Consider the following 16,956-nt stretch of genomic DNA (forward strand, 5'->3'; position numbering starts at 1 on the left):
TATTTATGTATGGATCCCCATTAGCTGCTGCAGGAGCTACTCTTCCTGGGGTTCGGCAACATTTCAAAAATATGACAATACATTAACAATATATTTCACAACACACGATGTGTGCCCTCAGGCCCCTACTCCACTACCTATCTACAACACCTAATCCATGTGTATGTGTGTTTGTACAGCATCATACAGTAGTGAAAACAGAATGATTAGTGTCCTGTTTTGTGTGAATTTAAAAGCTTCCTCTTCAACTGAATTAGACCCATTTCTATGTACTGAACACAACCCTTGTTACTGTACTGTCATATTGTGATCAATATTAAAACATTTCCACCTCTCTTCTTCCATCTATTACTGTACTGTCATATTGTGATCAATATTAAAACATTTACACCTCTCTTCTATTACTGTACTGTCATATTGTGATCAATATTAAAACATTTACACCTCTCTTCCATCTATTACTGTACTGTCATATTGTGATCAATATTAAAACATTTACACCTCTCTTCTATCTATTACTGTACTGTCATATTGTGATCAATATTAAAACATTTCCACCTCTTTTCTTCCATCTGGTTGATGACCCTTTATTAGTCACATCTGGCACATCATTTCATTCAGTTGAATTGAGTTTATACACAAACCAGATTGTTGTGTCAAGAATTTGACAAATAAACATTCTACAATATTTACAAACACCAAGAGTTTGAGTTTATTTTATTTTTACAGGGACAGTGCACATTAATCAACGTTTCAGTAAAAGTGACGGTTTTAGCCAGCCGGCTAATTTTCAACCGCAGTCCCTGGGCAGGTTATTAAAAACAATTACAATATAGACAATCATTGAGCAGTGAGCACACGCAGAGCAACATAGAACAAGCAAGACATAGCATACAGACAGAGCAACATAGAACAAGCAAGACATAGCATACAGACAGAGCAACATAGGACAAGCAAGACACAGCATACAGACAGAGTAACATAGGACAAGCAAGATGTAGCATACAGACAGAGCAACATAGAACAAAAAGCAACAAGACAAAATCCATAAAAACAACAGTGTTTCCACACCTCACAAGCTCCAGACAACAGACAACATGGAAAGTGGCAATACACAGCTAGTGATTATGTTCACAAATCTGATTGACCTTTAGCCATGTCTTCATGCAATTTGTGAAAGTGTGATATGTGGTGCAGTTATGTGTGTCTGATGGCAGTGTATTCCAGACATGGGACGCTCTCACAGAGAAAGCGGATTTACTAAAGGTGCTTTTCCTTAAGGGAACTATACAGTCACCTCTCATGGCAGACCTTGTGGATCTGCTGCCATATGTTTGGGTTTTCTGTTTAACAAAAATACTGAGTGGAGGGGGAGCGGAGGGGGAGAGGGGGAGCCAGGCCATTTAGGATCTTGAATACAAGCCATGCGTCGGTGTATTGCACAAGATTTTCCCAACTCAGGAGCTCATGCTTTCTGAGGATGTAACAGTGATGATGGCTATTGGGCTTTCTATCGAGCACTTTGAGAGCCTGTTTGTAGACAGACTGAATAGGTTGTAATGTTGTATAGCAACTAGTCGGGTCCAACTAGTCAAGCAGTATGTTAAGTGGGGGAGTATCATTGATTTGAAATACAGTTTTGCTACCTCTGTGGTCAAACAATTTCGTATAAATCGGAAATTAGCTAGGTTGAATTTGGTTATTTGAATGACCTTTTTCACATGCTTTTTAAAAGAGAGGTTGGAATCAAGTATGATTCCAAGGTACTTAAAATCAGATACCACCTGGAGCTTCTCCCCTGACACATAGACATCTGGCTCAGTAGCATCTGTTGCCCTCTTTGTGAAGAACATGCAAACTGCTTTTTTCACATTGAGATGCAAACACGAGTCACTGAGCCACTTTGTAACCTGGACCATTACAGTAGTGAGTTCTTGTGCAGCTTGTTGTTTGCTCTTTGCATGCACATATATCACTGTATCATCTGCATACATTTGAACTTCAGACCCAGTGCAGACGGAAGGCAGATCATTAATGTACAGGCTGAACAGGAGGGGCCCCAGTATTGACCCTTGGGGCACGCCCACATCATAGCTAAGAGTGGGCGACAGCTCATTGCTCACTCTGACACACTGAGTTCTGCCTTCAAGGTATGATTTCATCCATCTCAAGGCGTCGGGGGAAAAGTAGAACTTGGACAATTTTGTGATGAGAACCTCATGGTTAACAGTATCGAAAGCCTTCCTTAGGTCCAGAAACACAGCCCCAACAACGCCCCCTTTGTCCATCTTGGACTTCACATTTTCCAGAAGAAAGCAGTTGGCCTTTTCTGTGGAGTGTTTCGCTCTGAAGCCAAACTGCATGGAGTGTAATGTGAAGGGGCTGTTGTTGAGGTGGGAAATCAGTTGTTCTGCTACACACTTTTCAACAACCTTCGACACTACAGGTAGTGTACTAATGGACCTGTAGTTACTCACATCAGCAGGGTCGCCCAAGAAGCCAAATAACAACCATATCAATGATGTGTAAATGAAACCAGTTTTAACAACACAGTGTGGTGATTCATTATATTAATGACTATTAACTTAGGTGGTGTATTGTCATGAATATTTAGATATAATAATAATATTATATCTCATGACTAGAGAGATATTCTACATTGCTGCTCCAGTGTCTTACTGAACATGATTAGAGAGATATTCTACATTGTTGCTCCAGTGTCTTATTGAACATGACTAGAGAGATATTCTACATTGTTACTCCAGTGTGTCTTACTGAACATGACTAGAGAGATATTCTACATTGTTGCTCCAGTGTGTCTTACTGAACATGATTAGAGAGATATTCTACATTGTTGCTCCAGTGTGTCTTATTGAACATGATTAGAGAGATATTCTACATTGTTGCTCCAGTGTCTTACTGAACATGACTAGAGAGATATTCTACATTGTTGCTCCAGTGTGTCTTACTGAACATGACTAGAGAGATATTCTACATTGTTGCTCCAGTGTCTTACTGAACATGACTAGAGAGATATTCTACATTGCTGCTCCAGTGTCTTACTGAACATGATTAGAGAGATATTCTACATTGCTGCTCCAGTGTCTTACTGAACATGACTAGAGAGATATTCTACATTGTTGCTCCAGTGTGTCTTACTGAACATGACTAGAGAGATATTCTACATTGCTGCTCCAGTGTGTCTTACTGAACATGACCATGATTAGAGTGAAACATCATGTTGTGTTTGACACAGGGACCACCTGACACAGGGACGCTGAGGCACCACAACCCCAAAGATGAAACCCTGGATAGAGGGGCTCAGTGAATGTGGAGGTGAATGTGATCAGGTGGGTCAGTGTGTCAGAGGAGGCTCTATAGAAGGACAGAGTGCCGGCTGACCAGTCCAGATACACTCCTACTCTGTGGGAGCTGGAGGAGGGGACGTCTATGAAGGTGGACTTCTTATTGTGCCTGGCTCTGTAACTGTTTTCAGAGCAGACCACACTCCAGGACTTGTCATTGAATCCAAGCCAACAGTCCTCACCCCCTTCTCTCCTGCTGATTCCTTTATATGCCACTCCTATATCAACCTCTCCCCCATTCCACTCTGCCTCCCAGTAACAGCGCCCAGTCAGACCCTCTCTACACAGCACCTCTCCACAGTGCTCAAATCTCTCTGGGTGATCAGGATACGGATGGTACTTTCCCATATGTGTCACCTTTTTGTTCTCCTCAGACAGAAAGCTGTATCTGAATACTGTGTTTGGGTCCAGTGTGAGATCACAGACATCTGATGGATGAAACCAGACACAATATTAGAAATCATCATCATTCACATTAGAATGTTAACTCACTTTTCACTAATTCATTTAATGTAGATGTTTCTAGGTATCAAAAGGAGAAGTTAAGGTAACTTGAGACTTGTTGAATGATCATATGTTATACTGTATGGTAATATAATACACACTTATTACCAATAATTACACACACACACACATTTCTTATGTAACACAAACTCGCCACACACACACACACACATTGTCAAATCAACTCTTTGTAAACTTTGGTGTCCCTGATTTCTGCTTCTGTAGAACTACAGATGATATTTAATATGACCAAGTAAGTAATGATGGTGGTCTTTGACTTTGACTTAACTTAAGACTTATTCTTAGCAGCAGTCAACACTCACATTTTCTAAGTCCAGGTTTCATTCTGTTCTCTCCACCATGTTCCACACTGTAGCGGTAAGCAGAAGAACAGACAGTCATTGAGGGATACACCTGAACACACACCTGAACACACACACACACACACACACACCTGAACACACACACCTGAACACACACACACACCTGAACACACACACACACACACACACACACACACACACACACACACACACACACACACACACACACACACACACACACACACACACACACACACACACACACACACACACACAAACTTTGTCCAAGTGGTGGTCAGAATGTTTGTCTTAACTAGCCTGAAAAATCAAACATGTCTGATATGAACATTGACATAAACCCTCTACATACTTGAGTTTCTCCAGTCTGCAGTGTGGATCCTCCAGTCCAGCAGAGAGCAGTCTGACTCCTGAGTCTCCTGGGTGATTGTAGCTCAGGTCCAGCTCTCTCAGGTGTGAGGGGTTTGACCTCAGAGCTGAGACCAGAGAAGCACAGCCTTCCTCTGTGACTAGACAGCCTGACAGCCTGCAAAGAGTCAAATCATATTAAAATCACACTGCTATTCTTTGGTGGTGAAAATAGTGGCAGTATATTTCTTCAACATATTCAGATATCAGTGTCCTGAAACCTTACATATCTATTCAGAAATGAATGTATCATATTATAAATTACAAATTATCAATGTGTTACCTGCAGATAGAAACATGTATAGTACAAATATTTGAGTAGACTGACCAGACCAGTTTAAAAGCAGTATCAGTCAAAAGACAGACAGTGAGGTATCAGATTTAGATTGTATTGAGTATACAGTCCACACCATATCTATTTTGACAGTGAAGATAACATTTTAAATGTGGCTCTAAACTCCAACATTTTGGATTTCAGATCAAATGTTTCATATGAGGTGACAGTATATAATGTCACCTTTTATTTGAGGATATTTTCATACATATCTGTTTCACTATTTAGAAAAATGAAAGCACTTTATGTATCTAGTCCCCCTATTTAAAGAAGTCATATGTTTTCTGACCAATTCACTCATAGTGGCTTAAAGTAGTCACAAGTTGAGTATTTGATCCGATATTCCTTGAACGCAGCGACTACATTAAGCTTGTGACTCAAACTCGTTGATTGATTTTGCAGTTTGTTATCGTTGTGTTTTGGGTTGTGTTTTGCCCAATATTAAAATGGTGGATGGTGTAACGTCTGCTTCCAGCTCACACTCTCAAACACGTAGATCCCCCTGAACGCAGCTCACTCTCCAGATCCCAGTCACCTGAATTCTGATCACCTGTTCACACACCTGTATGTCATTATCAAACTCTATTTAGTTCAGTTCTTTGCACCCCCATCATTGTGATGTAATGTTTGATTTGCGACACACGGCTATTCGGAGCGCTGACTTTCCTTTAATTTACTCCTCCCGTGTATGATAGTTTTTGCCTGCCTCACTAATGATGCCTTTTGCCTATTCCCTGCCTGTACCTTAGCCCATTGGATTTCCTGTTATCAACCTATTCCCTGCCTGTACCTTAGCCCATTGGATTTCCTGTTATCAACCTATTCCCTGCCTGTACCTTAGCCCATTGGATTTCCTGTTATCAACCTATTCCCTGCCTGTACCTTAGCCCATTGGATTTCCTGTTATCAACCTATTCCCTGCCTGTACCTTAGCCCATTGGATTTCCTGTTATCAACCTATTGCCTGATCTCCCGGACCACGGCCTTTTCCCTGCCTGTTGCATTTTTGGACCCTTTTTGATCTTCTGCCTGCCCCTGGACCTGTGGTCCTTTACAATAAACACCTGCTGAGCCCTGCACTTGAAACCAGCTCTCTGTCTCCCATCGTGTTCATTACAGATGGTGACTGGAGTCATTTTATTTATAAGTGAGTAGATAACATGTTTCTAAACACTACTAAAAGCATCCTGATGATGCCATGATTAAGAAAAATCATGAATGAATCATGAATAATAGTGAGAAAGTTACAGAAGCTACAATAAAACATGCTAACCTCTCACCATTACCAATAACAGAGGATACAACAAAACATGCTAACCTCTCACCATTACCAATAACAGAGACTACAACAAAACATGCTAACCTCTCACCATTACCAATAACAGAGGCTACAACAAAACATGCTAACCTCTCACCATTACCAATAACAGAGGCTACAACAAAACATGCTAACCTCTCACCATTACCAATAACAGAGGCTACAACAAAACATGCTAACCTCTCACCATTACCAATAACAGAGGCTACAACAAAACATGCTAACCTCTCACCATTACCAATAACAGAGGCTACAACAAAACATGCTAACCTCTCACCATTACCAATAACAGAGACTACAACAAAACATGCTAACCTCTCACCATTACCAATAACAGAGGCTACAACAAAACATGCTAACCTCTCACCATTACCAATAACAGAGGCTACAACAAAACATGCTAACCTCTCACCATTACCAATAACAGAGGCTACAACAAAACATGCTAACCTCTCACCATTACCAATAACAGAGGATACAACAAAACATGCTAACCTCTCACCATTACCAATAACAGAGGATACAACAAAACATGCTAACCTCTCACCATTACCAATAACAGAGGCTACAACAACACATGCTAACCTCTCACCATTACCAATAACAGAGACTACAACAAAACATGCTAACCTCTCACCATTACCAATAACAGAGACTACAACAAAACATGCTAACCTCTCACCATCACCAATAACAGAGGCTCATTCCTCATTACTGATCTTTGTGCCTCTGTAAATTTCTCATTCATCATCATTAACGATTCATTCATGATTATTCATAATCATGGTAGCATCCACATTAATGTAGAAGTGTTCAGAAACATCTTCTATTCTTACTGACAATACAAGTGAAGTGACTCCAAAATGACAGGACATTATTAACCATTCAGTTTCTATTAGGAAAAACATCATCCAAAACACAACCAAGACAAACTGTAAATGAATTCAACAAGTTAGTAGAATCACAGGCTTGATGTAATCACTGCAGGCATGGAATATGGGACTAAATACTAAACTTATGATTAAATAAATTTGTCCAAATAATTAAGACTTCTTCAAATGGGAGAACTAAACTCAGCAATAAAAGAAACGTCCTCTCACTGTCATTTGCGTTTATTTTCAGAAAACTTAACATGTGTAAATATTTGTATGAACATAACAAGATTCAACAACTGAGACATAAACTGAACAAGTTCCACAGACATGTGACTAACAGAAATGGAATAATGTGTCCCTGAACAAAGGGGGGGGGTCAAAATCAAAAGTAACAGTCAGTATCTGGTGTAGCCACCAGCTGCATCAAGAACTGCAGTGCATCTCTTCCTCATGGACTGCACCAGATTTGCCAGTTCTTGATGTGAGATTACCCCACTCTTCCACCAAGGCACCTGCAAGTTCCTGGACATTTCTGGGGGGAATGGCCCTAGCCCTCACCCTCCGATCCAACAGGTCCCAGATGTGCTCAATGGGACTGAGATTTCGGGCTCTTCGCTGGCCATGGCAGAACACTGACATTCCTGTCTTGCAGGAAATCACGCACAGAACATGCTGTATGGCTGGTGGCATTGTCATGCTGGAGGGTCATGTCAGGATGAGCCTGCAGGAAGGGTACCACATGAGAGAGGAGGATGTCTTCCCTGTAACGCACAGCATTGAGATTGCCTGCAATGACATCAAGCTCAGTCCGATGATGCTGTGACACACTGCCCCAGACCATGACGGACCCTCCACCTCCAAATCAATCCCGCTCCAGAGTACAGGCCTCGGTGTAACGCTCATTCCTTCGACGATAAACGCGAATCCGACCCTCACCCCTGGTGAGCCAAAACCTCGACTCGTCAGTGAAGAGCACTTTTTGACAGTCCTGTCTGGTCCAGCAACGGTGGGTTTGTGCCCATAGGCGACGTTGTTGCCGGTGATGTCTGGTGAGGACCTGCCTTACAACAGGCCTACAAGCCCTCAGCCCAGCCTCTCTCAGCCTATTGAGGACAGTCTGAGCACTGATGGAGGGATTGTGCATTCCTGGTGTAACTCGGGCAGTTGTTGCCATCCTGTACCTGTCCCGCAGGTGTGATGTTCAGATGTACCGATCCTGCGCAGGTGTTGTTACACATGGTCTGCCACTGTGAGGACGAACAGCTGTCCGTCCTGTCTCCCTGTAGCGCTGTCTTAGGCGTCTCATAGTACGGACATTGCAATGTATTGCCCTGGCCACATCTGCAGTCCTTGTGCCTCCTTGCAGCATGGCTAAGGCATGTTCACGCAGATGAGCAGGGACCTTTCTTTCTTTGGGTGTTTTTCAGAGTCAGTAGAAAGGCCTCTTTAGTGTCCTAAGTTATCATAACTGTGACCTTCATTGCCTACCGTCTGTAAGCTGTTAGTGTCTTAACGACCGTTCCACAGGTGCATGTTCATTAATTGTTTATGGTTCATTGAACAAGCATGGGGAAACAGTGCTTAAACCCTTTTCAATAAAGATCTGTGAAGTTATTTTGATTTTTACGAATTATCTTTGAAAGACAGGGTCCTGAAAAAGGGATGTTTCTTTTTTTGCTGAGTTTAGATGCCGAAAGTGCTTTCATATCTAAAACGGTAAAAAATACAGTCTTGGCCAAAAGTTTTGAGAATGACACAAATATTAATTTTCACAAAGTCTGCTGCCTCAGTTTGTATGATGGCAATTTGCGTATACTCGAGAATGTTATGAAGAGTGATCAGATCAATTGCAAATAATTGCCAAGTTCCTCTTTGCCATGCAAATGAACTGAATCCCCCAAAAACATTGCCACAAAAGGACCAGCTGACATCATGTCAGTGATTCTCTCGGTAACACAGGTGTGAGTGTTGACGAGGACAAGGCTGGAGATCACTCTGTCATGCTGATTGAGTTCGAATAACAGACTGGAAGCTTCAAAAGGAGGGTGGTGCTTGGAATCATTGTTCTTCCTCTGTCAAACATGGTTACCTGCAAGGAAACACGTGTCGTCATCATTGCTTTGCACAAAAAGGGCTTCACAGGCAAGGATATTGCTACCAGTAAGATTGCACCTAAATCAACCATTTATTGGATCATCAAGAACTTCAAGGAGAGCGGTTCAATTGTTGTGAAGAAGGCTTCAGGGCGCCCAAGAAAGTCCAGCAAACGCCAGGACCGTCTCCTAAAGTTGATTCAGCTGCGGGATCGGGGCACCACCAGTACAGAGCTTGCTCAGGAATGGCAGCAGGCAGGTGTGAGTTTTTCGGAGGATGGCCTGGTGTCAAGAAGGGCAGCAAAGAAGCCACTTATCTCCAGGAAAAACATCAGGGACAGACTGATATTCTGAAAAAGGTACAGGGATTGGATTGCTGAGGACTGGGGTAAAGTCATTTTCTCTGATGAATCCCCTTTCCGATTGTTTGGGGCATCCGGAAAAAAGCTTGTCCGGAGAAGGCAAGGTGAGCGCTACCATCAGTCCTGTGTCATGCCAACAGTAAAGCATCCTGAGACCATTCATGTGTGAGGTTGCTTCTCAGCCAAGGGAGTGGGCTCACTCACAATTTTGCCTAAGAACACAGCCATGAATAAAGAATGGTACCAACACATCCTCCGAGAGCAACTTCTCCCAACCAGTCAGGAACAGTTTGGTGACGAACAATGCCTTTTCCAGCATGATGGAGCACCTTGCCATAAGGCAAAAGTGATAACTAAGTGGCTCTGGGAACAAAACATCGATATTTTGGGTCCATGGCCAGGAAACTCCCCAGACCTTAATCCCATTGAGAACTTGTGGTCAATCCTCAAGAGGCAGGTGGACAAACAAAAACCCACAAATTCTGACAAACTCCAAGCATTGATTATGCAAGAATGGGCTGCCATCAGTCAGGATGTGGCCCAGAGGTTAATTAACAGCATGCCAGGGCGGATTGCAGAGGTCTTGGAAAAGAACGGTCAACACTGCAAATATTGACTCATTGCTTCAACTTCATATAATTGTCAATAAAAGCCTTTGACACTTATGAAATGCTTGTAATTATACTTCAGTATTCCATAGTAACATCTGACAAAAATATCTAAAGACACTGAAGCAGTAGACTTGTGAAAATTAATATTTGTGTCATTCTCAAAACTTTTGGCCACGACTGTATATGTATGAATACCTTTAAATAAAAGGTGACATTCTGTACTGTCACCTAATATGAAACATCTCAAATCCAAAATGCTGGAGCATAGCACCACATTTAAAACTGTAAGCTTCACTGTCCAAACACATATGGTGTGGACTATGTGTGTCTGGTAAACACATGTGGATCTGGTGAACAGTTATCACTTGTTGACCAACTACAGGAATACTGACCTCAGAGTCTCCAGTTTACAGTTGGGATTCCCCAGTCCAGCAGAGAGCAGCTTCACTCCTGAATCCTTCAGGTCATTGTTACTCAGGTCCAGCTCTCTCAGGTGTGAGGGGTTTGACTCCAGAGCTGAGACCAGAGAAGCACAGCCTTCCTCTGTGACTCCACAGCCTGACAGCCTGCAAAGAGTCAAATCATATTAAAATCACACTGCTATGCTTTGGTGGTGAAAATAGAAGCAGTATATTTTTATTAACATATTCAGATACATCAGTCTCCTGAAACCTGCCATATATATTCATAAATTAATGTATCATTATTAGAAATGACAAATTATCAAAGTTTTGCCTGCAGATAGAAACATGTATAATACAAATATTTGAGTAGACTGACCAGACCAGTTTAAAAGCAGTATCAGTCAAAAGACAGACAGTGAGGTATCAGATTTAGATTGTATTGAGTATACAGTCCACACCATATCTATTTTGACAGTGAAGATAACAATTTAAATGTGGTTCTAAACTCTAACATTTTGGATTTCAGATCAAATGTTTCATATGAGGTGACAGTATATAATGTCACCTTTTATTTGAGGATATTTTAATTCATATCTGTTTCACCATTTAGACAAATAAAAGCACTTTATGTATCTAGTCCCCCCATTTGAAGAAGTCATAAGTATTCTGACCAAATCACTCATAGTGTATTAAAATAGTCAAACGTTTAGTATTTGGTCCCATATTCCTTTAATGCAACAACTACATCAAGCTTGTGACTCAAAGTCGTGTGTTGCATTTGCAGTTTGTTTTGGTTGTGTTTTGGGTTATGTTTTGCACAATATTAAAATGGTGGATGTTTTCTGTCTAAGTGAGAAGATACATGCTGGAGCATAGCACCAAATTTAAAACTTTAAGCTTCACTGTCCAAACACATATGGTGTGGACTATGTGTGTCTGGTAAACACATGTGGATCTGGTGAACAGTTATCACTTGTTGACCAACTACAGGAATACTGACCTCAGAGTCTCCAGTCTGCAGTGGGGTTTCCCCAGTCCAGCAGAGAGCAGCTTCACTCCTGAATCCTTCAGGTCATTGTTACTCAGGTCCAGCTCTCTCAGGTGTGAGGGGTTTGACCTCAGAGCTGAGACCAGAGAAGCACAGCCTTCCTCTGTGACTCCACAGCCTGACAGCCTGCAAAGAGTCAAATCATATTAAAATCACACTGCTATGCTTTGGTGGTGAAAATAGTGGCAGTATATTTCTTCAACATATTCAGATATATCAGTGTCCTGAAACCTTCCATATCTACTCATAAATTAATGTATCATATTATAAATTACAAATTATCAACGTTTTGCCTGCAGATAGAAACATGTATAGTACAAATATTTGAGTAGACTGACCAGACCAGTTTAAAAGCAGTATCAGTCAAAAGACAGACAGTGAGTTATCAGATTTAGATTGTATTGAGTATACAGTCCACACCATATCTATTTTGACAGTGAAGATAACATTTTAAATGTGGCTCTATACTCCAACATTTTGGATTTGAGATCAAATGTTTCATTTGAGGTGACAGTATAAAATGTCACCTTTTATTTGAGGATATTTTCATACATATCTGTTTCACGTTTAAAAATGAAAGCACTTTATGTATCTAGTCCCCCTATTTGAAGAAGTCATAAGTATTTTGACCAATTCATTTATAGTGTATTAAAGTAGTCAAAAGATTAGTGTTTGGTTGTAAACTAGTTGGTTGCATTTCCAGTTTGTTTTGGTTGTGTTTTGCCCAATAATAAAATGGTGGATGATGACTGGATAATTTTCTGTCTAAGTGAGTAGATAACATGTTTCTAAACACTAAATTAATCCTGATGATAACATGATTAATACAAATCATGAATGAATCATCAATAATAATGAGAGAGAAAGTTACAGAGTCTACAACAGAACATGCTAACCTCTCACCATTACCAATAACAGAGACTACAACAAAACATGCTAACCTCTCACCATTACCAATAACAGAGACTACAACAAAACATTCTAACCTCTCACCATTACCAATAACAGAGGCTACAACAAAACATGCTAACCTCTCACCATTACCAATAACAGAGGCTACAACAAAATATGCTAACCTCTCACCATTACCAATAACAGAGGCTACAACAAAACATGCTAACCTCTCACCATTACCAATAACAGAGGCTACAACAAAACATGCTAACCTCTCACCATTACCAATAACAGAGGCTACAACAAAACATGCTAACCTCTCACCATTACCAATAACAGAGGCTACAACAAAACATGCTAACCTCTCACCATTACCAATAACAGAGGCTACAACAAAACATGCTAACCTCTCACCATTACCAATAACAGAGGCTACAACAAAACATGCTAACCTCTCATCATTACCAATAACAGAGACTACAACAAAACATTCTAACCTCTCACCATTACCAATAACAGAGGCTACAACAAAACATGCTAACCTCTCACCATTACCAATAACAGAGGATACAACAAAACATGCTAACCTCTCACCATTACCAATAACAGAGGCTACAACAAAACATGCTAATCTCTCACCATTACCAATAACAGAGGCTACAACAAAACATGCTAACCTCTCACCATTACCAATAACAGAGACTACAACAAAACATGCTAACCTCTCACCATTACCAATAACAGAGACTACAACAAAACATGCTAACCTCTCACCATTACCAATAACAGAGGGGGTTTGATCTTTGTTAGTAGAATCACAAGCCTCACTGCAGGTGTCAGGAATCCCGCTTCCTGAGTCTGTTTCTGCCTGAGCTGACTGTTTTCTGTTTGGAGTCTAAGGGTGCGCTCAGAAACCTATCTGGTTGCTAGGCAACGAAGTTAGGCGGGAGATCTAGTGATTACCCTACACCTGCATCTCATCAACCTTCTGCACACCTGGTCCTGATCATCACCTCTTCATAAGCCCTGAGCTGACATCCATTCCCTGCTGGATCGTTAGCAACGAACAGCCTCATGTTTCCTGAGCTAGTCTTGTTGTTTTGTTCTTGTTACTGGTTACTCCCCCCCCCCGTTTACTCTGTCTACAGTCATCCTCCCGGAACATTCAACTCCCTTGCCTGGCCGTCGGTGGATACAGTGACGTCATTGAATCCACCCATCTACTCTCATCAACTCACCTCCGCTGCCGCTCCGTCTCCTGGATCACTCAAATTACACATCAAGACTACCAATAAATACTCACCTTCATTTTACTCACCTTGTCCTGGTCTGCTTCTGGGTTCTGTCTTAGAGAAACGTGACAGCAGGCATGGAATATGGGACAACATGCTAAACTTATGACTACTTTAATACACTATAAGTAATATGTCCGAATAATTACGACTTTTTCAAATGGGAGAACTACATGCATAAAGTACTTTCATATCTGATAATACTGACCTCAGAGTCTCCAGTTTACAGTGGGGATTCCCCAGTCCAGCAGAGAGCAGCTTCACTCCTGAATCCTTCAGGTCATTGTTACTTAGGTCCAGATCTCTCAGGTGTGAGGGGTTTGAACTGAAAACTGAGGCCAGAGAATCACAGGCTTCCTCTGTGACTAGACAGCCTGACAGCCTGCAAAGAGTCAAATCATATTAAAATCACACTGCTATTCTTTGGTGGTGAAAATAGTAGCAGTATATTTTTTCAACATATTTAGATATATCAGTGTCCTGAAACCTTCCATATCTATTCGTAAATTAAAGTATCATATTATAAATTACAAATTATCAAAGTTTTGCCTGCAGATAGAAACATGTATAGTACAAATATTTGAGTAGACTGACCAGACCAGTTTAAAAGCAGTATCAGTCAAAAGACAGACAGTGAGGTATCAGATTTAGATTGTATTGAGTATACAGTCCACAACATATCTATTTCGACAGTGAAGATAACATTTTAAATGTGGCTCTAAACTCCAACATTTTGGATTTCAGATCAAATGTTTCATATGAGGTGACAGTATATAATGTCACCTTTTATTTGAGGATATTTTCATACATATCTGTTTCACCATTTAGAAAAATGAAAGCACTTCATGCATCTAGTCCCCCTATTTAAAAAAGTCATATGTTTTCTGACCAATTCACTCATAGTGTATTAAATTAGTCAAAAGTTTATTATTTGGTCCCATATTCTTTGACTGCAATGACTACATCAAGCCTGTGACTACCATGATTGAGAAAGATCATGAATAATAATGAGTGAGAGAGTTACAGAGGCTACAACAAAACATGCTAACCTCTCACCATTACCAATTACAGAGGCTACAACAAAACATGCTAACCTCCCACCATTACCAATAACAGAGGTTACAACAAAACATGCTAACCTCTCACCATTACCAATAACAGAGGCTACAACAAAACATGCTAACCTCTCACCATTACCAATAACAGAGACTACAACAAAACATGCTAACCTCTCACCATTACCAATTACAGAGGCTACAACAAAACATGCTAACCTCCCACCATTACCAATAACAGAGGTTACAACAAAACATGCTAACCTCTCACCATTACCAATAACAGAGGCTACAACAAAACATGCTAACCTCTCACCATTACCAATAACAGAGACTACAACAAAACATGCTAACCTCTCACCATTACCAATAACTGAGGATACAACAAAACATGCTAACCTCTCATCATTACCAATAACAGAGGCTACAACAAAACATGCTAACCTCTCACCATTACCAATAACAGAGGCTACAACAAAACATGCTAACCTCTCACCATTACCAATAACAGAGGCTACAACAAAACATGCTAACCTCTCATCATTACCAATAACAGAGGCTACAACAAAACATGCTAACCTCTCATCATTACCAATTTATTTATTTATTTCACCTTTATTTAACCAGGTAGGCAAGTTGAGAACAAGTTCTCATTTACAATTGCGACCTGGCCAAGATAAAGCAAAGCAGTTCGACACATATAACAACACAGAGTAACACATGGAGTTAAACAAATGTAACCCTCTCACCAGGCTTGAATATGACTCTCACAACATTAACATATGTAGAGTATCTCAGCAGCATGGGATGTTAGGTGAGAAGGACATCTCCAATAAGAATTCCTATTGTAAACTATCTAGGGTTATGACAATAGGGTATTAACTTCAGATGAAATGATTATAGGTTTCTGTTATTGAATCAGGATAAACCATCCCATGCATTAAATTTAAACAATCAATGACTCCACCAAGGCAACATACATAATGTTCCATATGTGTATTAAAACATTTTCAAACACAAATACATGTTCAGACACAACATCAAAAGAAAAAAATAATAATAATAAACCCCAATGAGTCGTGCACAACCCGTGTCCAAATTAAGCACCTCACATTGTGGTTACTCACGACTTGGTAGATATTCCCTCAGCGAAGTATGGCAGTTCCATGCAGGTTTCCTCACCAAGTCCAAGGCAGCACAGCTACCCATGCAGACAGTACTCCTTAGTAACCGATATCCCCATGGCAACACGAACTCGTTAAGCTTCCCAAGCAATTATCTCCCGGTGTCACACGATGCTAGGCTAACCTCTAGGCTGGCTAATACCTCCACGACGAGACGGTAGCTTCAGTCTTTACTAAGTTTTAACAAAATTATAACAACTCTTTTATTAAATAAAACATGTATTTCCCTTCATGTCTTAGTAGCTATGGGTTTTGTTGTAGTTCTGTCGTCTTCTTTTATAATTTTTCTTCACCAACCGTCCTGAGGTAAAACGTCCATCCTTTCATCAACGTCTTTTTCCCTCCCGTTAACCAGGTCAACTCCCATTGGCCACAACTTAACAAGCGACCTTATTGGTCAAAACGTAAACTTCAAAGTAAAACAAACTATTCATCAACTTCCGGTTTGGAGCGAGCAGTCGCACCACGCTTCGCTCCACAGGTAATATTCCACTTCGCTACATTACAACGGCTTGATTTGTTTGATCTGAGCAATTCTTCTTAGCTAGCTACATAGCCGTCTTTGTATCAAAGATAATTGTGTAGTTTAGAGTAACTGAGTAATTATCGAGGCTAGCTATCTTCGTCCTCCTAACGTAGTCAATACTGCTAGCTGCTAACTAGCTAGTCATCACTGTTAGCTGGCCAACTTCTACCGACTAGCAGCACCGCAGAAACTATTACATTACAACGCAACGACTTGATTAGTGTGGTGTTAGTGTTAGTTAGCCAGCTACATAGTTGTCTGTGCTGTCTCTGTATCTAAGATAATTGTGTAGTTTGAGTTTGAGTATTATGGAGGTGTGCTAGCCAGCCGCGACGCGGCGCC

General features: G+C 40.7%; 1 protein-coding gene across 1 annotated transcript in view; it reads right to left on the reverse strand.

The window, feature by feature from the left end:
* Window positions 1-700: 700 nt before the first annotated feature.
* The window catches only part of LOC123732129 (NLR family CARD domain-containing protein 3-like), a 29,171-nt gene continuing 12,915 nt past the window's right edge, over window positions 701-16,956 (reverse strand). Inside the window, exons 4-6 of the mRNA XM_082972167.1 lie at window positions 4,563-4,736; window positions 4,193-4,239; window positions 701-3,793 (exon numbers count right to left, since the gene is read on the reverse strand). Of these exons, the coding sequence (XP_082828293.1) occupies window positions 3,237-3,793; window positions 4,193-4,239; window positions 4,563-4,736 (778 nt within the window). The 3' untranslated portion in view covers window positions 701-3,236. The remainder of the gene's footprint in view (window positions 3,794-4,192; window positions 4,240-4,562; window positions 4,737-16,956) is intronic.

The sequence above is a fragment of the Salmo salar genome, unplaced genomic scaffold (genome assembly GCF_965601325.2).
Source record: "Salmo salar unplaced genomic scaffold, fSalSal1 ptg000587l, whole genome shotgun sequence".
Lineage (NCBI taxonomy): Eukaryota > Metazoa > Chordata > Actinopteri > Salmoniformes > Salmonidae > Salmo > Salmo salar.